The sequence below is a fragment of the Dipodomys merriami genome, unplaced genomic scaffold (assembly GCF_024711535.1).
Source record: "Dipodomys merriami isolate MVZ:Mamm:240054 unplaced genomic scaffold, mDipMer1.0.p SCAF_163, whole genome shotgun sequence".
NCBI lineage: Eukaryota > Metazoa > Chordata > Mammalia > Rodentia > Heteromyidae > Dipodomys > Dipodomys merriami.
In genome coordinates this window covers 34037-56859 of record NW_027202971.1, presented here as the reverse complement: position 1 = coordinate 56859, position 22823 = coordinate 34037, and the positions used below count along the sequence as shown (strand labels likewise).

Genomic DNA, 22823 nt, shown 5'->3' with positions numbered 1-22823 from the left:
CACATTTGATAGGCTATGTTGTCCAGGTTGGCTGGAACTTGTGATCCTCAGTCTCTAGAGTATTTATGAATACAAGAATGCATCATCTCTGGCAGAGTTAATGATGGGGGAAACTCAGGCCCAAAAATTTGAGCTTGAAAGGTTATAGAGCTAGTGAATACAGAGCTAGAAATTGAACTCTGGTTTATGTTACAAAGCATAGAAACCCTTAGCAATAGAACTTTAAGTTACTGTGCTCAATTTTCATTCAGACTTGCTATTGAGTTTATACTTTCCTAATTGTACGCATCTACTCAGGATTTTTGTTTAATCCAGGGAAGGCAGATATTTCCACATATAGCCCTCACTTCCAGTTATGATCATGGCAGTAAATCCTTCCTTTTTGGTCTTAAAAATTGCATGTTATTGTGGAGCACTGGTAGCTCAAGCCTGTAATCCTAGCTTTGAAGGAGGCTGAGATCTAAAGATCATGATTTGAAGCCAGCACAGGCAAGAAAGAATCAGTGAGACTCTTATCTCCAATTAACTACCTGAAAACCACAAGTATGTGACCCAAAGTGGTAGAGCACTAGCCTTTTAGCACAAAAGCTCAAGGACAGTGTCCAGTCCCTGAGTTCAAGCTGCAAGACCAAGTTTAAAATATTGGACTGGTAGAGCACTTGCTTTGCATGCATGAGGCCCTGGGTTCATTCCTCAGCACCACATAAGCAGAAAAAAAAAAGCCCAAAGTGGCACTGTGGCTTAAGTGATAGAGTGTTAGCCTTGAGCTGAAGAACTGAGGGATAGCGCTCAGGTCCAGAGTTCAGGCCCGACTGGACCAAAAAAAAAAAAAAAAAAATTGTGTGAGTCAACCTCTATGTTTAATATAAACCTTTACACAAGTATTAAGGAGACTTTACAACATCCTAACATATATTTTTTTTTGGGGGGGGTCAGTTGTGGGGCCTGAACTCTGAACTCTGGGCCTGGGTACTGTCTTTACCACTTGAGCCACAGTGCCACTTCTGGCTTTTTCTGCTTATGTGGTGCTGAGGAATCGAACCCAGGGCCTCATGCGTGCAAGGCAACCACTGAGCCACCTTCCCAGCCCTTAACATATTTTTAATATATCTAAATGTGTTTCCCATTTAAGTGAAACTCAGATAATCTATATCCTTTAAATCAGCATTTAGTTACAGCACCCTGTCAAGAGAAACACATTGACTGATGGTACTGCACGGGAATTTCAGGGAAGAATGACCTCTTCAGATTTTAATCAGGAGAACAGAGGGAGGCCTTTTTTGGTATGTTGGCAACCTTGCATTTGGCTAGGACATCTGGGTTAATATCCTGGTCCTGGCATGAAGTACCAAGGAATCTTGGCCATGAGTAGGAAAGAGCTTTTTTTTTTTCCCCCCAGATCTCCATCTGGTACTTCTAGAAGGACAGATTCCATTAGTTCAATGGGTGTGCCTTTTTTTTTTTTTAATTAACTGTTTATTGTGGTCTAGCAACAATATCTTAAAAATATTTTTTGTGAAAATTTCGAAAAGAGAAAGTATTCATATTACAGAATTCCTATTGGGAGGCCTGCCCTGTATTTCAGTGTTTGGGGAAACACAGATTCTCACCTTCCTCTTCTCAAAAATCCTGGTGAGACTAATGTAGATATTTCACTGCCCTAATGTTTTACGATGTCTGTAACTTGAATTAAATTTTATATTTGCATTATCCTTTGTTTACTTATATTTGACTATAACTTAGATCTCAGTTTAATTGTACCCATTTTTGACACTTAAAATTGCCAAATTCTTGAATAAGAACAATTTCATCTCTGAAAATTAGGGCCTGAAGATCCAGATGTTCAGATGTGCAAATCATCTAGAATTTGAATTTGATGTATAAAGGGAAGGAAGCTTAATTAGTTTTCTCCCAGATTATACAAATTCTTTTACACAAGTGATACAGGGAAATAGTTGCTATATTTTCTCCTGCCCCCTTTTCAGGAATAATAATAAGCAACATTAATGATGCTTTCCTCCTCTCCCCTCCTGTTCACCTCTCTTCCTTTGCACTGGGGATTGAATTCACAACCACATGTTTACAAATTTGGCACCCTACTATGTGGGCCACACTCCCAGTTCTCTTTTTATTGTTTGAGATTAAGTGGATCAATTAATGTAAAACTCAGGAAATGTTAGAACTCTTTATTTCTCCTATCCATGTAGTTTCATATATCTTCCTATTTTAGAAGTTGAGAGCCAAGTGCTGGTGGTTCATGCCTGTAATCCTAGCTACTTAGGAGGCTGAGATCTGAGGATCATGGTTCCAAACCAGTCCAGGCAATAAAGTCCATGACATCCTTATCTTCAGTTAACCACCAGAAAACTGGAAGTGGAGCTGTGGCTCAAGTGGTAGAAGCATTAGCCTTGAGCAAAAAGAGCTCAGGGACAGTGTCCAGGCCCTAAGTTCAAGCTCTATGACCAACAACAACAACCAAAAAAAAAAAAAAAAAAAAAGAAAAGAAAAGAAAAAAGAAAGAAAAAAGTTGAGGTTTCAGCTCCCCAGTTTTGTTTGTTTGTTTTTTTTTTTTTTTTTGGGTCTGGTCCTGGGCGCTGTCCCTCAGCTCTTCAGCTCAAGGCTAGCGCTCTACCACTTGAGCCACAGCGCCACTTCTGGTTTTCTGAGTGGTTTATTGGAGATAAGAGTCTCACAGACTTTTCCTGTCCTGGCCTTGAACTATGATCCTCATATCTCAGCCTCCTGAGTAGCTAGGATTCTAGGCGTGAGCCACTGGCACCTGACTCCTTTGTGATTATCTCCTAAGACTATCCTCTGTTGGTCTCACTGTAAATGAGTATCCAGAATCATGTTATTTGTCATCCCAGTTCATTTTAGATCTAACTTCTGCATATCAGGGAGAACATGCACCATTTGTCTCCCTGATCTTGGCTTATCTCACTTAACATGATTTGTTCTAGTTCCATCCATTTCCCTGCAGATGACATTATTTTATACTTTCTAATGTCTGTAAAATTCCATTATATATGGGTACCAAATTTTTGGGATCCACTCATCTATTGTGGGTCATCTGGGTCATTTCTGGCTATTGTGATTGGCATGGCAATGAACATGGATGTGCAGGCATGCTTATCATGATGATCAGGGTAGATGCCTATAAGTGGTATGGTCTATGTTTAATTTTTTTTTTTTTTTTTGGTAGGTCATGAGGCCTGAACTCTGGGCCTGTGCACTCTACCACTTGAGCCCATCACCACTTCCGGCTTTTTCTGTTTATGTGGTACTGAGGAATCGAACCCAGGGCCTTATACCTGCAAGGCAATCATTCTGCCACTGAGCCACCTTCCTAGCCCTATGCTTTAATTTTTTGAGGAACCTCAAAACTGTTTTCCAGAGTGGTTGTACTAATTTACATTCCCACCAGCAGTGCAAGAGTGTTCCTTTTTCCCCACATCCCTGCCAGATTTTTTTTTTTGGGTCCGGTTGTGGGCCTGAACTCTGGGCCTGGGCGCTGTCCCTCAGTTCTTCAGCTCACGGCGAGCGCTCTACCACTTGAGCCACAGTGCCACTTCCGGCTTTTTTCCTTTTTGCTTATGTGGTGCTGGGGAATTGAACCCAGGGCCTCATGCATGCAAGGCGAGCATTCTACCACTGAGCCACCTTCCCAGCCCAAATTTTCTTTCTTTTTTTTTTTTTTTTTTTTGTCTTTTTTCTTTTTTGGTACTGGGGATCGAACCCAGGACATTGCACTTGCTAGGCAAGCGCTTTGCCACTGAGCTACATCCCAGCCCCCAGCTTTTTTTTTTTTTTTTTTTTTTTTTGGGTCCGGTCGTGGGGTCTGAACTCTGGGCCTGGGCACTGTCCCTCAGCTCTTCAGCTCAAGGCTAGTGCTCTACCACTTGAGCTACAGCGCCACTTCCGGCTTTTTTCTTTTTGCTTATGTGGTGCTAAGGAATCGAACCCAGGGCCTCGAGCATGCAAGGCATGCGTTCTACCACTGAGCCACCTTCCCAGCCCAGCTTTTTTTTTTTTTTGTCCATCATGGGGCTTGAACTCTGGGCCTGGGCACTGTCCCTGAGCTCTTCACCTCAAGGCAAGTGCTCTATTACTTGAGCCACAGTGCTATTTCTAGTTTTCTGATGGTTAATTGAACCTTCCTGCCTGGGCTGGCTTTGATCCGGGATTCATCAGATCTCAGCCTTCTGAGTGGCTAGGATTACAGACATGAGCCACCAGCTCCCAGCTTCTGCCAGCTTTTTAAATTCAAAATGTTTTAAATTCAAAATGTTGCCTGCCATGTTTTAGAAAGTAAATTTGAGTAGGAGTGTCCTGCCATTATTGAAGGGCACATTTTTATCAAACAGTTGTCAGTGAAGAGCTTGTAATTCATGAAGAGTTAAATGCTCAGCATGGAGAAGCAACTGTGCTCCTTCTGTCAGAACTTGCGCCTGGCTGACTTTCAGGCCCTTTGGTATGGCTGTCAGTTTTCTTTCTTGCAGTTTAATTAAAAGAAGGGTTTTTCTTTCTAAAGTCTGCTATGTATGTCTTAATAGAAGGTAGTTATGCCAGGTAAATATAACTAACACTAAAGGTGGGATATACAATCCAAATGAAACCAATATGTAGTTTCTTTTTTTAAAATTAATTTTATTTATTGTTTATGTGGTACTAGGAATTGAACCCAGAGTCTCATGCATGCTGGGCAAGCACTCTACCACCGAGCCACCTTCCCAGCCCCACCAATATGTAGTTTCTACTGGTAGCATCTAGGTTGGTTTTCAGAAACTATCTTAGAGACTTGGGTGTACATTGAGTAAACCGATCTCTTGAAATAGCTAGGTGGCATAGTATTGTGAAAATATAATTTTTGCCATGAGGTCTCAAGACTTAGAACAGTTATTAAATCTATTCATTTTCAAAGTAAAAATACAAAAGCTTTATAAAATAAAAACAACCAAGTTGGGTGTCAGTGGCTTATGCATGTAATTCTAGATACTCAGGAGGCTTGAGATCTGAGGATGGCTGTTCAAAGCCATCAGGGCAGAAAATTCTATGAGACTATCTTTAATTAAGCAGCAAAAAGCAGGAAGTGTAGCTATGCCTCAAACCAGCCTTGAGCAAAAAATAAAAAATAAAAAAGCTAATGGACTGTGCTTAGGCTCTGAGTTCCGGCTCCAATACTGGCACAAGGTGAGGAGGGAGAAAGAGAGAAAGGAAAGAGACTGATTATTCTGAATTTTCTGTGACCTTTTCTTGTTCAGAACAAGCAGTTGGTGTGCTTTTGCACATGTGACTGTTTAAGGGCAGGCAGCAATATGCCTTCCTATGGAAGGTTGGAAAGGGAAGTTAGTGTTACTGTGCCTCAAGTGTCTCTTCAGGGATGGGAATGTGGCTTAGAGTGCTAGCTGGGTTTGATTACTCAGTACCACATACACAGAAAAAAGAGGAAGTGGCACTGTGGCTCAAGTGGTAGAGTGCTAGCCTTGAGCAAAAAAAGCTCAGGGGCAGCGCCTAGGCCCTGAGTCCAAGCCCCAGAACTGGCAAAAAAAAAAAAAAAAGGAGGGCTGGGAAGGTGGCCCAGTGGTAGAGTGCTTGCCTCATATGCATGAGCTCTTGGGTTCCATTCTTCAGCACCACATCAACAGAAAAAGACACAAGTGGCTCTGTGGTTAAAGTGGTAGAGCTAAAGGTGTGTCTCTTCATCTCTCTCAGTTAGAACAGATCAGAAACTTGGTGTTAGTATTGATGTTAGTGTACTTTAGGGTCAAGAATCCTTAATCTACACATGAAGGTTTCAATCCTAGACTAGACTCTCAAGTAACTGTGACCTTCCCAAGTGATTTCACTTTTAGAATCAGTGTCTTCAGTGGTAAAATGATGAAGTTGAACTAGATTGCTAAGGTCTCTTCTGAGTCTAAAATTTTATATTGCTATAATAAGCACATTGTTCCCTTTTACACATTAGTATAATTGACTGCTGCGGACCTAGTAAGTTCTTTAGGGAGATACTAACCAGGCCTAGTCATTTTAATCCCTTTTAAGATCTGTTTCCAAGCCAGTGATAAACATTAGCGTTACAAAGTCACAGGAATTTTGTAGAATGTTGTGAAAGAAAGCAGAAAAGCTCAAATTATTCAGCTTACATACTCCTTTTTTTCTTTTCTTTTAAATTCCTTTGCAGATGGAAGAACTTGTGTATGTTAAGCCACAGGAACATAAAATAAATCTTCCTCCAGCTGAGCTGTGCAGACATTCATAATCACAGGCAGTTGCATCATAGCAGAGAGTTCCATCTTTTAAAAAAATTGTCTAATATCCCAGCCCTCTGCCTGGCTTGGTTTTTAACTCTCTCTCCTGTCTTTTTTAAACTGCTGTGGGTACAACTTGTACTCTGTACTGGGTAGTACACATTACATTTAAAAAACATGTAATTTTCAAGCACAATATAATTTTTCAAAGGATTACTACTACTATTGGCTTTGATGAAAGGATATTATAAAACTTTCTATTTACTGTCAGTATCTTATTATATGATATTCTCCAACCAACACTTAATGCTGACAGGTTAATTTTATAAATTGCTCTGTAAGGGCTCAGATAGAAACTGGAAGGCACATTTCCTTGTAATACCTTTTGAATTAAAGAGCCAATTAATTTTGAGACTCTCACTGGCTCCTGTCAGTCCTTTAGTGTCTAGGCAAGCTTTTCACATTGATCCTTTTAAACAGAAGCTACATTATTTACTTATATTTTGTACTTTAGCCTTGCTAATGATTAGCAGTTGACTTTTGGGGGGGGGGGCGGAGTCGATTGTTGGGCTTGAACTCTGGGCCTAGGAGCTGTCCCTCAGCTCTTCAGCTCAAGGCTAGTGCTCCATCCCTTGTGCTACAGTGCCACTTCCAGTTTTCTGGTGGTTTATTAGAGATAAGAGTCTCATGGACTTTTCTGCCCAGGCTGGCTTTGAACCATGATCCTCAGATCTCAGCCCCCTGAGTATTTAGGATTACAGGTGTGAGCCACCGGCGCCCAGCTAGCAGTTGACTTTTTAAATCTTAATAATTTGGCCTTCTAAAAAGTTATAGATGCTGGACTCTAGTGGCTCATGTCTGTAATCCTAGCTACTTAGGAGACTGAGTGGGAAAGTCTGTGAGAATCTTATCTCCATTTTTAACTATCAGAAAACTGGAAATGGAACTGTGGCCTCAAAGTGGTAGTAGGGTTTAACCTTGAGCACAGAAGTTCAGGGATAGCGCCCAGTCTCTGATCTCAAGCCCCATGACTGGCCAAAAAAAAAAAAAAAAAGTTATGGCTTGGTATGAAATGTACATACATATTTATATGTAAAAAAACACCAGTGAGGCTGGGAAGGTGGCTCAGTTGTAGAGTGCTTGCTTTGCATGCATGAGGCCCTGGGTTCGATTCCTAAGCACCACATAAACAGAAAAAGCTGGAAATGGTGCTGTAGCTCAAGTGGTAGAGCGCTTGCCTTTAGTTAAAGAGCTGACTATGGCTTCAGGAAGCATGCTAACAATTTTTAATTTTGTTACTGTCTTGACAGTAGGCTGAAAAAAGAACGGTGCATGGCTTTGTTATTCAGTAAACATTTAGGAACTTACTTTTTTCATGACACAATGATCATAAATTAAAAAGGACCTTCCATTGTGGCAAATACAGATGTTGAAAACCATGTTTCTGTGTGTAAAACTGGGGTTTGAACTCAAGGCTTTGTGCTCGCTAGGGTGGTGGTCTACCACTTGAGCTATGTCCCTAGCCCTATTTTGCTTTATTTTTCAGATAGAGGGTTTTTTGAACGCTATCCTCTGGATCTCTGCTTCCTGAGTAGCTGGATTTACAGATGTGAGCCACTGTGCTTCATTGAGAACCATGTTTTTGAAGATAGCTGTGAGTACTCTTATTCTGACACTTGACTCATTAGGGTTGGTATAAGTAAATCTGGTAAAGACAATAAACATCATAGATATTGAGCTGAATGAAAGTATGAACACATGCTTGGTACTTTTGTGGCTTCTCTTATATTTTAGTTTTATCTATACCTCCCATTTATCTTTTTTCCTTCTTTTGTAAAGGAAAGGGCAGTATGGGATTTGAACTAGTGGCCTTATTCTTGCTAGACAAGCAGTCTATGCTTGAATTATGCCCCCAACCTTTTTTGCTTTAGTTTTTCATATAGGGACTCATACTTTATCTAGGCTGGCCATGAACAGAAATCTTCTTTTTTTGTGTGTGTCAGTCATGGGGCCTGAATTCTGGGCCTGCGTGCTGTCCCTGAACAATTTAGCTCAAGGTGAGCACTCTTACCAGTTGAGCCAGAGTGCCACTTCTGATTTTCTGGTGGTTAATTGGAGGTAAGTGTCTTGTGACTTTCCTGTCCAGGCTGGCTTTGAACCGTGATCCTCATATCTCATCCTTCTGAGTAGCTAGGATTACAGGCGTGAGACACCAGTGCCTGGCCAGAAATCCTTTTTTTTTTTTTTTTGTCGGTCGTGGGGCTTGAACTCTGGGCCTGGGCGTTGTCCCTTAGCTCTTCAGCTCAAGGCGAGCGCTCTACCACTTGAGCTACAGCGCCACTTCCGGTTTTCTGGTGGTTTTATTGGAGATAGGAGTCTCACGGTCTCTCCTGCCCAGGCTGGCTTTGAACCGTGATCCTCAGATCTCAGCCTCCTGAGTAGCTAGGATTACAGGCGTGAGCCACCAGCGCCCGGCCAGAAATCCTTTTATTTCTACCTTTTTTTTTTTTTTTTTTTTTTGGACAGAGTTTCCATACAGAATCCAGCATCTAACTGGATTCTGCCTCATGGCATTACTGTCATATCTAGTTCTTCCTTTATCCTTCCTTTTTTGTGTGCATGCGTGTGCCATGTGTATGTACACGCACTTGTGTGTGTGCGTGCTGATGCTGGGGCTTGAACACAGGTTCTCACTTGCTTTTCAGCTCAAGTCTGGTACTCTACCACTTGAGCCAAACCCTCTCTTCAGCTTTTTGTGCATATTAATTAGCAATAAGCTTCTCAGGGCCTTTTCTGAACCTTTGGCTTCAAACCTGTTCCTCAGATCTCAGCCTCCTGAGTAGCTAAGATTATGGGAGGTGAGCCACTAGTGCCCAGCTTTTTTTTTTGTAACTGGACTACAATCTACTACCTATGTTAGACTTCCCAGTATAGCTGTGATGATAAGCACAGCCATCAATGCTCTGCTTCTTTCTGTTAAAATGGAGATGTTTTTAAATTGGCCAAAGAGGGCCTGTGAGCTTATTGGATTTTGGTAGTCCACTTGTAAAGATGAAATACCTAATCTTTTTTAGATCAATTTCTGAAAAGAAAATATGTAAATATTTTCAATTCTTTCAGACATTTCTGTATATTTAGAAAAGTGATTATAAATGAAATTAAAAGAAGAAAAACAAATAGAATAATTTACTTTTCTTTTGTGGTTGGAAAACTACCCAGTATTGTGCAAGTGTTTTCAGTGTCTGAGGCCAAACAGCTCAGGTTACTCCTAACACAGGAGTGGGGGACAGCAAATGACACAGCATACAGCAGACACTTATATAACCATGACTTAAGGGAATAGAGTAAGCTGTGAATGAACTTCTCAAATCCAGGGAGAGGAGATTAGAACATAAGGCTTTTAATTTTTCTTTCAAGTCTGTCTTAAGTGCCAGCATCAAGAACATCTTTATCTCAAACTAGACTTCTGTGATTTCCTTCTGTTATTAAGCTCATGACCACAGCACATTTTAGAATAGAAGGATGCCCAGAAGTCTCAGACTGTAGCTGTCTTCAGGTTAGTCAATGAACCTGTCTTCTGCTGTTTTCCGGGCTTCCATGAAGCCTAGCTTCCATGCCAGTTCATTTCTGGAAGCTTGGTGCTAAACTCCCTCTCCTGGCAGGTTAAATACGTTGCAAATTCTTGAAGTCTCCTTTTGCCTCTGAGTAATTATCAGGTTTAGTAAATAAAGGAGTGTTTTCATTTTGCTGCTGAGAGGTGGGGTGGACTGAGCTGAGGTATAGAAGTGTGATTTGCTTAGGGCAGTTCAGCCAGGAGGCTGCTCCTGTTAGAAGTATCTTATCTGATTTGGGTTCCTTCTTCAGAGTAGTTTTACTTTGGCAAAGGTAAAACCTCAATCGCTTTCCTTTCACTTCTGAATCCTTACCTTTTACTTATAGGGAAATTCAAACAGACAGGAGGTGTTAATTAAAACAGTATCATCTGGGGCTGGGAATGTGGCTCAGTGGTAGAGTGCTTGCCTAGCATCCTTGAAGCCCCTGGTTCGATTCCTCAGTACCACATACACAAAAAAGGCTGGAAGTAGCACTGCAGCTCCAGTGCTAGCCTTGAGCAAAAGAAGCTTAGGGACAGTGCTCAGGCCCTGGGTTGTCAAGCCTCATGACTGGCAAAAATAATGATAATGATAATAATAATAATAATAATAATAATAATAATAATAATAATAATAATAATAATAATAATAATAATTGGTTAATTAACAAATAGTATTCTCTGGTTATAAATGAGAATACGGGGTGGGGAGCAAATAAGTTGTTCAAGGTCATGCAGCTGGGACAGAATCCTGGTATTTTAGTTCTCAGACAAGCTTTCTGTTTTTACTTTTTTGAGCCATGACATTTAAATAAGAATGGGGGGAATACTTTTTATTTTATTTATTTTTTCCCAGTCCTGGGACTTGAACTGAGGGCCTGGGCTCTGTCCCTGAGCTTCTTTTGCTCAAGGCTAGCACTCTACCACTTGAGCCATAGCACCACTTCTGGCCTTTTCTGTTAATGTGGTACTGAGGAATTGAAGCCAGGGCTTCGTGCACACTAGGCAAGCACTCTACCACTGAGCCATATCCCGAGGCCGAGAAATACTTTTAAGAAATGTGGTAAGAAAAAAAAAAAAGCAGATGAGAATTCTGCTTGTTATTATTATTTTGTCAGTCATGGGGCTTGAACTCAGGGCTGAGCACTATCCCTGAGCTCTTTGCTCAAGACTAGAAGACCTACCACTTTGAGCCACAGTTCCACTTCGGTTTTCTGGTTGGTTAATTAGAGATAAGAATCTCATGGCCTTACCTTCCCGAGCTGTCTTTGAACCATGATCCTCAAATCTCAGCCTCCTGAGTTTTCCCTGAGTTGCTAGGATTACAGGCATGAGCTACCAGTGCCCTGCTAAAACTTTTTAATTATTGAAAGTTTCAACATCTGTACAAGAGTAGAGGAAGAGTACCGTCACCTTACGTGAATGCTAATAGCTCCTCATCATCATACTTGTCTATGGTTGGAGTCATAATTATTAAAAAATAGTATCTTTAATCTTTATTCTTTACTGGTTTGTAAATTCCAAAATTTAGAAGAAGGGGAAACACCAGGCACCCTCGGTATTTTGGCTCTTCTTAGCAGGTATATGCTATTCCACAGTTATGGCAAGACCTTATACTTCTAACATTTTCAGAATGAACACATTCACATCTTCACTCCTCTCAGTAAGTAGAGTAAATATTGGGGTTATTGAAGTTAGCAATATGTTAAGGTGGCAAGGAAAGCTTATAATTTACTTCCTACTCAGTTTTCAGAATTATTCAATACAGCTTAGTTTTCCAAAAGAAAAGCCAGATAAAGTGAAGTCAAAAACAACAATTTGGAAACTTGAAGTCTCTGTACATGTGTTACTGATGTATTGCTTCTTAGGCGCGTGGGCTTTTTTCTGCTTACCTGTTGCTTCTGCCTAGATAGAGTGTGATGCTGCTCACCTCAGATGGAGGATCAAGGTTCATTTCACTTGTCATTAGCTGTAGGTTCCAGGATACAGAACCTTCTCTTTTTTTCTTTAACGTGATGAGACTACATCCCAAAGCAGCCTCAGAATTTCTGTTTGTGAGGTCACTAGCATGACCTCACAGCCAGATGGTTAAACAGCTGCTGGTAGTATGTGAGCTGAAGCCTGGCCTGATTCCACAGACACCATGAGGTACCAGTTTTTTTCCCTATTGACTCTTCAGCTTCTGTAGATAAATACTGGACAGTAGTGTCAGCCCCCTATATTTTGCTGAGAAAGATGGTATAATACGCAGATTAAGCAAGGCAGGCAACTGTACCACTATAGCCAGCCCTCCAGTCCCTCTTTATGTTGGTTATCTTGGAGGTAGGATCTCAGTTTATCCCTGGGCTGGCCTGGGCTGTGATCTTCCTACTTTTGCATCCTTGTATATGTGTCATCGCACCCAGTTAATTGTGTCTTGTGACCTTCTTTTTGCCTGTGCTGGCATTGAACTCTTATTTATCCATCTCTGTCTTCCAAGTAGCTAACATTACAAGCTTGATTGAGTCACCTCATTTAACTAGATTGAGAGTGCTTGTGTGCATGTGAGTGTGTGTGTATGTGTGTATATATGTATGTATGCATGCATGCATGCATGCATGCATGCATGCGTGCTCCTGGGGATTGACTCTGGGCTTGAGCGCTGTCCCTGAGCTTTCTTCTCTTTTTTCTTTTCTTTTTTTTTTGGGGGGGAGGGGGCCGGTCATGGGGCCTGAACTCTGGGCCTGGGCGCTGTCCCTCAGCTCTACAGCTCACCACTTGAGCCACAGCACCACTTCCGGCTTTTTTCTTTTTGCTTATGTGGTGCTGAGGAATCGAACCCAGGGCCTCAGGCATGCAAGGCAAGCGCTCTACCACTGAGCCACCTTCCCAGCCCCTTCCAGCTCTTTTTAGTGGGTAATTACAGATGAGTCTCTCATGGACTTTACTGCTTGGACTGGCTTTGAACCAACTCCTTTGATCTTAGCCTCATAAGTAGGTAGAATTACAGGTGCTGAGACACCAGCACTTGGATCTTTTTTTAAAAATACATAATTTTGGGCTGGGAAAGTGGCTCAGTGGTAGAGTGCTTGCCTTGCATGCATGAGGCCCTGGGTTCAATTCCTCAGCACCACATAAGCAGAAAAAGCCAGAAGTGACGCTGTGGCTCAAGTGGTAGAGTGCTTGCTTTGAGCTGAAGAGCTGAGGGACAGTGCCCAGGCCCAGAGTTCAGTCCCCATGACTGGCAAAAAACAAAACAAAACACAATTTTTTTTGGGAGGGGGGATGTGGTACTAGTACCTGGTAACTTTATTTTTTTTGCGGGGGGGGGGAGGTCCGGTTGTGGGGCCTGAACTCTGGGCCTGGGCGCTGTCCCTCAGCTCTTCAGCTCAAGGCTAGCACTCTACCATTAGAGCCACAGCGCCACTTCCAGCTTTTTTTTTTCTTTTTGCTTATGTGGTGCTGAGGAATCGACCCAGGGCCTCATGCATGCAAGGCAAGCGCTCTACCACTGAGCTACCTTCCCAGCCCCCACCTGGTGACTTTAAATGTTATTTTTATTTATTTTTTTCCAGTCCTGGAGCTTGAACTCAGAGCCTGGGCACTGACTGTGTTGGAGCTGCTTTTGCTCAAGGCTAGCACTCTACCACTTGAGCCTCAGCGCCACTTCTGGCTTTTTCTGTGTTTGTGGTACTGAGGAATCAAACCCAGGGCTTCATGTATGCTAAGCAAGAACACCACCACTAAGCCACATTCCCAGCCTGTTACTCCCTATTTCTTAACCTCACAAGTTTCAAGAATTAGCTAATCTATACACACGGATTACAGAAATCTGAGTGCCAATTAGAAGTAAAATTTTATCTGTGAATAATATTGTTTTAGATCAGTTTTTATTGTTAAAAAAGATTTATGTGGCTGGGTGCTGGTGGCTCACACCTGTAATCCTAGCTACTCAGGAGGCTGAAATCTTGAGTATTGTAATTCAAAGCCAGCTGGGCAGAAAACTCCCCATGAGACTCTTCTCCAATTAACCAGTTAAATATAGGAAGTGGTGCTCTGGCTCAAAAGTGGTAGAGTGCTAGCCTTGAGCACAAAGAGGTTTAGGGACAGCACCCAGACCTGAGTTCAAGTCCCACAATTGACAATAAATAAATGAAAATAAAAATTCTGTGTTTTTAGTATACATCTTTATGTAAGAAGAATGAAACTAACTTTTTTAAGTGGTACTAGGGGTTTGAATTTAGGGCCTGACACTTGCTAAGCATTTATTCTGATACTTGAGCCATGCCAACCATTTTTATTTTTGTTTTAGTTATTTATACATTGTGATAAAATGTTCCTACATACTACCCTCCTGATTTGGAGGAAGAGCTGACACTTCAAGAAGTATAACCACACACACTTTTGGAAAAACCTAAGAGAAAAGGTTTTGTAAGGGGTTTCTTTGAAGTAAGTATCTTGCCCCTTTGCCTTTGATATTCAAACCAAATCTGAGCTAAATCACAGCTTGGGATATTAATCTGGTTTAAAAGTTTTGCCTATTTCAGGTCTTGCTTTGCCTTCTAAATTGGTAGGTAATGCAGGAAACAAAACAGACTTCCTCTACTGTTGATGTTTAGCACCACAGCTTCCTGTTTTGAGAAGCAGAAGGAAGAGAGCAGAAAGAGATTGCCCAGTTCAATAAGTCATGGTAGAGCCCTGCTTCTTGAAACTGGTCTTCTCCCTGACTCTCCTATTTGACATAGTGCTATTTTTAACCTTTCAGAGGTGAGGTAAGCGCTAAAGATAAGCATTTTACAAATAGTTCTTGGCTTTATGACATTAAGCAGAGATATAAAGCATCTTGATTATATATATGTTGCAGTATTATTATTTGGAAAGCAAGATTAGAAAGCACTATGACTGCCTTTATAAAAACAAGGTTCTTATACAGTCACCTAAGATTTTTTTCATCTGCGTTGATTTGTTCATTTTGTTATAATGATGTAGCTGTTCTTTTTCGGAACACTTAGAGCCATGAGTGATGAGCATTGAGAAATTGAGCTGGTCATTACTAACTCATGTTACCAATAAAATGCCAGTTACTGTGGTTCACTGTTCTAATTTCAGCTTACTAAAGAGGCAGAAATTAGGAGTAGTTTGGTTTGAGGCCAGACTATGCAAAACATTATCAAAACCTCATCTCAATCAAGAAGCTGGGCATGGCGATATACATTTGTGATTCCAGCTATACAGAAGATTATAGATAGGTGGATCAAGATTGCTCTAGACAAAATTATTGAGCCCCTACCAGAAAAATAGCTAAAGCCAAAAAAGGACAGGGGTGTGACTCAAGTGGTAGAGCGAATACTTAGCAGGTATGCCTCTCAGTTAAAAACCCCAGTATTGTCAATAGGTAAATAAATAAATAAAAATTTAAAAGGTGTGTGTGTGGGGGCATATGAGCCCCTTCTAGATTTCAGTGAACTGAGTACCTAGGATTATAGACATGAGCCACCTACACCTAGTTGGGTTTTAATTTTATTTCATTTTTGAAAAAATTCATTATTTTTTTTTTTGGTCAGTCATGGGGCTTGAACTCTGGGCCTGGGCGCCGTCCCTCAGGCTCTTCAGCTCAAGGCGAGTGCTCTACCACTTGAGCCACAGTGCCACTTCCAGCTTTTTCTGTTTATGTGGTACTGAGGAATCGAACCCAGGGCTTCATGCATGGGAAGCAAGCATACTACCACTACGCCACCTTCTCAGCCCCGAATTTAAATTTAAATAGTACATACATATAGCTAGTGGTTGCCATGTTTGAAAGAGCAAATGTAGAATACTGGCTTACAGTTTCTTCCCAGAAGGTTTATAGTCTTATGTGTGGACTACCACACATAGTGTTCTGGGTGCTATGAGAAATGTACAGAGTTGTATATGGGCAATGGAAGGATGAACAGATTTGCACTCATGAGGACCTAGTAGGTTTTGTTGGGAAGTTGAATGCCTGTGCATGCCCTGGAGTAAGGTGTGGACAGGTGAAGCTAGCTAGCATGAGAACGACATCAGGGTGAAGGGAGCTCCTGGAACAAGCATGCAGTGGGGAGGGCTCCTGCGAGGCAGTCATGTGCATGGTTCATGTGCATGTAACTGAGAAATTGAACCCCTCACATCACTTCTGGATCAATAATTTAACAGTGGTTCTCAAATGCTAACATCAGAATCAGCTGCAGGGCCTGTTAGATAGAATCTGTAGCTGACCTAGCCATGGTTTGTTCAGTAGATAGGAGGTTTTCATTTGTTTTAAGTTGCTGGTGATGGTGATGCTGCACATTGTGAACACTAGTGCATCTACTGAGGGTCTATAGAAACACCTGACTTGTGTATGTAAGTCCCCTATTACTGCACGCTGGCATTCCTATGACTCTGTGTCACACACCTGGTTTTCTCATATGTTGCAACCTCAGGCTTTCTATACTCAGCATCTAGTGCAGTGCTGGAACATTAATAATGAAAGCAGTATATACTGAACTTTTTACTTGACATTTAAGTCTCTAAATATCTCAACTAAAGGCACATGATTCTTGACTTCCTTCTGAGCCTTTGTGACCCCAAAAGTGAAGCAAAAATGAATATAGGAATAGTGGGGAAAGCACTCAGATCTATTGATATTTGTGAATTAGAAATTAAAACTCCTGTTAAAAATATTAATACGCCGCATGCTGGTGGCTCATGGCTGTAATCCTAGGTACTCAGGAGGCTGAAATCTGAGGATTGCGGTTCAAAGCCAGCACAGGCAGGAAAGTCTGTGACACTCATCTCCAATAAAGCACCAGAAAACTGTCAGTGGCACTGTGGCTCAAGTGGTAGAGCACTAGCCTTGAGCTGAAGAGCTGAAGGACAGTGCTCAGGCCCAGAGTTCAAGCCCCACGACCGATAGAAAAAAAAAAATTAATGCATTGGAAATAATAAAATCATCTTACATAGATTTCTTTTTTCTTTTCTTTTTTGGTGGTGGAAATTGAACCCAGGATGTTGCACTTGCTAGGCAAGCGCTTTGCCACTGAGCTACATCCTAAACCTTACATAAACTTTTAATGAATAATTTTTCTAAGACAACCCTATTGACAAGTCAGCATTTCTTTTTGGGTGGTGGTGCTGGGTTTGGCCATAGGGCTTTATGTTTGCTAGGAAGTCACTTCAGTCACACCTTTCATCCTTTTTTTTTGTGTGTGTGGGGGGTCCGGTCGTGGGGCCTGAATGCTGGGCCTGGGCGCTGTCCCTCAGCTCTTCAGCTCAAGGCTAGGGCTCTACCACTTGAGCCACAGCATCACTTCCGGCTTTTTTCTTTTTGCTTATGTGGTGCTGAGGAATCGAACCCAGGGCCTCATGCATGCAAGACAAGAGCTCTACCACTGAGCCACCTTCCCAGCCCCCCCCCCCTTTTTTTAAGCACTGTTTATTTTTGGATAGAGTCTTGATTTTTGCTAAGGCATGTTCCTGGGCCATAATTCACCTATTTTATACTTCCCATTATGTCGGGGAAACCCTATATCCTAGTTCCTTCCATTGAGATATAGAGTCTTACAGACTTTGTTGCTGAGGCTGGCATAGAACCAAGATCCTAGCTAGGATCTTATAGCTAGGATTACATGTCACCAGTGCTGGCATTTCTTTTTGTTTTGCAAATCTGTTTAATGGCTGACTTATGACAATTTGATTTTTGTCTGGTTGTTTGGATTGAAATTTATGAAGAAATTGGTCTCAGAGATATAGGAAAGCAAAAGAGTATTTTAAGATTTTCAGATAGTCATGAGTTTCTTCTCTCTCTCTCTCTCTTTTTTTTTTTTTTTTTTTGTCGGTCGTGTGGCCTGAACTCTGGGCCTGGGCGTTGTCCTTCAGCTCTTCAGCTCAAGGCTAGTGCTCTACCACTTGAGCCTCAGTGCCACTTCCAGTTTTCTGAGTGGTTTATTGGAGATAAACCACTTTGAACCGTGATCCTCTGATCTCAGCCTCCTGAATAGCTAGGATTACAGGTATGGGCCACCAGTGTCCAGATAGTTTCTTCTCTTATTCAAAAAACTTGAAGCCGGGCGCTGGTGGCTCACGCCTGTAATCCTAGCTACTCAGGAGGCTGAGATCTGAGGATCAGCATTCAAAGCCAGCCCAGGTAGAAAAGTCTGTGAGACTCTTTATCTTCAGAAAATCACCAGAAAACTGGAAGTGTCACTGTGGCTCAAGTGGTAGAACACTAGCCTTGAGCTGAAGAGCTGAGGGACAGCGCCCAGGCCCAGAGTTCAAGCCCCACGACCAACCAAAAAAAAAAGTGCTGGTCCTGGGGCTTTTACTCAGGGACAGTTCTCTGAGCTTTGTGCTTAGGGCTAACACTTTACCACTTGAGTCACAGCTCCACTTGTGTCTTTTCGGTGGTTAATTGGAGATAAAGGGTTTCATAGACTTTCCTGCCCAGGCTAGTTTCAAACCCTGATTCTTAGATCTTAACCTCCTAAGAAGCTATGGTTACAGGCATGAGCTACCAGTGGCCAGCTGTGTGTGTATATATACATATTTATTTACATATATATATATATATATATATTCATGAACAACATGACTTTTAGATCTAGCTTCTACAAAGAAGTGAAAATGTGACATTTGACTTTCAACATGATGGTCTCCAACTCCATTTTCTTACAAATGAAATGATTTTATCTTTCTTTATGACTGTATAGTATTTCATGATATATATGTACCACATTTTTTGTGTACTAATCTGTTGGACACTGGCTGATTCTGCAGTTTGGGTATTGTAAACAATACTTCAATAAATGAGGTTGTGCAGATATTCTTCTTTCCTATATTGATTTACACTCCTGTGGGTATCTGCCCAGTAGTGGTATGGCAGGGACAGGGGGTAGGTCTATTTTTAGTTTTTGAGGAACTTCCATACTGACCTTTTTTTTTTTTTTTTTGGTCAGTCATGAGGCTTGACCTCTGGGCTTGGGCACTGTCCCTGCGCTCTTCAGCTCAAGGCAAGCGCTCTACCGCCACAATACCACTTCCAGTTTTCTAAGGGTTTATTGGAGATAAGAGTCTCAGAGACTTTCCTGACAGGCTGGCTTTGAACCATGATCCTCAGATCTCAGCTTCCTGAGTAGCTAGGCTTACAGGCTTGAGCCACCGGCACCCGGCTTCCACACTGATCTTGAACTTCCACACTGATAGTGTTTGAACCTAGTGACTGGAATAATATGGAATCTTAAAATAGTTTTGATTTGCATCTCCTGTGTATGGTAAAGGATGATAAAGATTTCTTCATGTATCTCTTAGTCATTTGTATTTCTTTTTAGAATTGTTTAATTCACTTGCTCATTTATTAATTGGGTTATTCTTGTTAAGTTTTTAAGGTCTATGTATATTCTGGATATTAATCCTTTATCTATTAAATAGCTGTAAAGATTTTTTTCCTACCTGGTTCTGGTATTCTTTTTTTCTTTTGGTGTTCAGGAACCCTTTAATTTGGTATAGTCCCATTTGTCAGTTCTTGCTATCATCTGAATAACCTAGAGTCTTACTCAGAAAATATTTACCTGTGCCTGTAACTTCCAGGGTTTTTCCTACACTTTTTCTAGGTGTAAAGTTTCAGGTTTTACTTTGAGCTCTTTGATCTGTATGGAGTTGATTTTTGTACAAGGTGAGAGATAAGAATCCAGTTTCAGTCTCCTATAAATGGAAAACCAGTTTTTCCAGCACCATTTGTTGAAGAGGCTGTCTTTTCTCTTAAGTTTTTGCCCCATTGTTTATTGCTTTCGCTGGTCTCAAAATCCAAGACTGAGTGTTTTCTTTCTTCTATACATCTAAAATCATTTGATATATTTCTTTTTGCAGATTTCATCCATCAACTAACTTCACCATAGAAACACCCACAGTTGTATTGATGGTTGGGGAAAAATAGTGGCAACACAAAAGAAAAACAGCTTTGACCCACAGAGAAAATGAGTATGCTAAAACCAAGTGGGCTTAAGGCCCCCACCAAGATCCTTAAGCCTGGAAGTACAGCCTTGAAGACACCTGTTGCTGGTAATGCTTTTTTTTTTCTTTAATACCTCATATATGAAGACTTCAACTCAAAATTTTTATTTGAAAAAAGACAATTACATAATAATTTGTATACTTAAAAATATTGGAACAAAGTTTTGATGAATTTTATAGAATGACAGAATTTGCCAGACCCTGGTGACTCACGCCTGTAATCCTAGCTGCTTGGGAGGCTGAGACTTGAGGATAGTGGTTCTAAGCCAGCAGCAAAGTCCATGAGACTCTTATCTCTAGTTAACTATCAGAAAACTGGAAGTTGTGCTGTAGCTCAAAGTGGTAAAGCATAGCCTTCAGCAAAAAAGCTCAGGGATAGCACTAAGGCCCTGGGTTCAAGCTCCATATCTCTCAAACAAAAAAAAAAGGAAAAAGATTTACTTTTTGTGACATAGCCCAGATTGGTCTTGAATATGAAATCCTCTTGCCTTAGCCTATCCATTAGAGAGGCTGGGATTACAGGCATGTACTACCACACCTGGCTATCTGGAAGTCTTAATCAATGAATAGTCATCTTTTTGTAGGTTATCACTTTAAAAAAATTTGCTTGAGCTGGGTGCCGGTGGCCTGTAATCCTAGCTACTCAGGAGGCTGAGATCTGAGGATCGTGGTTCAAAGCTAACCCAGGCAGGAAAGTCCGTGAGACTCTTATCTCCAATAAACCACTAGAAAACCAGAAGTGTCACTGTGGCTCAAGCGGTAGACCGCTTGCCTTGAGCTGAAGAGCTGAGGGACAGTGCCCAAGCCCAGAGTTCAAGCCCCATGACCAAAAAAAAAAAAAAAAAAAAAATTTAGTCATAAATTAGCTTTCAATTTTAGTCACTTGAGTGTTTGATCCCTACAACATGAACTTTTTTTTTTTTCTCATCTCTCTTATGTATCCTCTTAAACTCCTCAGGTACTTTCTTCTTAGGGTTTAGAGAAAACAAACACTAGTCTGTTTTTTTGTTTTTTATTTTATTTTTTGTTTTTGGTGGTGGTGGGGCTTGAACTTAGGGCCTGGGTGTTATCTCTGAGCTGTTTTTGCTCAAGGCTATCACTCTACCACTTGGAACCACAGTGCCACTACTGGTATTCTGGTGGTTAATTAGAGATAAGAGTCTCAGGGACTTTCTTGCCTGGGCTGGCTTTGAACTCTGATCCTCAGATCTCAGCCTCCTGAGTAGCTAGGATTATAGGTTTGAGCCATCAGCACCACTAGTCTGCTTTAAAAAATGTTGTTTCTAATTGTCTTGTGGTGGCCACTGACATCAGAGAAGCAGACAGAACTGGCTGTAGGCCAGTTCAACACATTCTCAACATTTTACATGTGTTAACTCAGTCTGTTCAGCCTACTGTACAAAATACCTTAGGCTCAGAATACATAAACAACAGCAGTCTATTGTTTATATTTCTTGGGCTTCTGCAACTTTGTGTGGCTCACTAATACAAGTCCAGGAGGCCTTAGGCTTTCCCTGATGGCTTTTTCCAAGACAGGTCTTCCTGTACAGCATCACTTCCTGCCTACCTGGTGTGTTGCTTTCCTGTCTATTTTCCAACTCCTTGATTCCAGTCTCTATTAGGGCACAGGCTGTGCTGTCTCACTTTGTTTTTATGAGAACTATTTGTAGACAGGAATTCATTGAAAATGTATAGCATCAATAAATACAGTATTTCATTTAATCCTCATTTTAAAAGCCCTTGAGAGATGTTACTGGCCCCTTATAGATGAAGAAATTAAACTCAGGTTGTGTTACATCCTGAGATAATGATATGCCTTTTGAATGGTAGGATTGTTAAGAATGTATGCTTTGGGCTGGGAAGTTGGCTCAGTGGTAGAGTGCTTGCTTTGCATGCATGAGGCCTTGGGTTCCATTCCTTAGCACCACATATGCAGAAAAAAGCCGCAAGTGGTGCTGTGGCTCAAGTGGTAGTGTACTAGCCATGAGCTGAACAGCTGAGGGACAGTGCCTAGGCCCAGAGTTCAGCCCCCATGACCGACCAAAAAAAAAAACTGTATGCTTCATCAATTAACACTCAATATTTACTAAATTCTTGTTGGATGACTATATGATTGAGTTTCCAGTCTAGATATTTAAACAAATTGTAACTACTGTCTTTCTATTAGGGTAGAGAGAGTGTACAAAGTTGTGTTACTTTACCTAGACATTTGGCCACGTACTATACTTTTTTCTTTACTGTGATTTCTACCCCTATCATTATTAATGCAGTATTATGCACTAATGACAGCTGGGGCCACAGCACTGACTCCTTTCAAATCTGATCACTAACTTTTCCATTAATCGTTTGGGTATTTTTCTTTTTTTGGAGGCACTACCAGGGATTGAACTCTCAGGGTCTAGTGCTTGCTTAGCTTTGCTTCCTTGGCTGGCACTTAAACCATGCTTCTAGCCCTATTGTTTACTGGTTAATTAGAGATGGAGTCTGGCAGACTTTTTTGCCTATGCTGGCTTCAAACTACAAACCTCTAGATCTCAGCCTTCTGAGTAATTAGCCACTAGTGCTTGTCCCTGGTGCAAGTATTGTCAGCTTTAACTGACTGCCCAAATCTTGGAATACAGCCTATTTCAGTGGATCTAATGTGCAGGTTAGAAGTGGAATCTGACCTAAAGATAAAGGTCATTGATAGTTTTTGTCATTGTTATTTTTTGTTTGTTTTATTTTGATGGTACTGGACTTGAGCTCAGGGCTTAGGCACTGCCCCTATACTTCTTCTGCACTAGGCTAGTGCTATACTACTTGAGCCACAGTACCACTTCGTCTTTTCTGAATAGTTTTTGGAGATGAGAGTCTCATGGACTTTCCTGCTCAGGTTGGCTTCCAAGCACGATTTTCAGATCTCAGCCTCCTGAGTAGCTAGGATTACAGATGTGAACTACTCGCATCCAGCAAAATCATTGAGTTTTTACTCCCTAGCTCATTGAGTTTTGACATCA

The 22823-nt window shown here is 41.2% G+C and overlaps 1 protein-coding gene across 1 annotated transcript in view; it reads left to right on the top strand.

Annotated features, from left to right (window-relative positions):
• The window catches only part of Clip1 (CAP-Gly domain containing linker protein 1), a 58927-nt gene that overhangs the window by 3962 nt on the left and 32142 nt on the right, over positions 1 to 22823 (top strand). Inside the window, exons 2-3 of the mRNA XM_070024785.1 lie at positions 7795 to 7902; positions 19684 to 19875. Of these exons, the coding sequence (XP_069880886.1) occupies positions 19791 to 19875 (85 nt within the window). The 5' untranslated portion in view covers positions 7795 to 7902; positions 19684 to 19790. The remainder of the gene's footprint in view (positions 1 to 7794; positions 7903 to 19683; positions 19876 to 22823) is intronic.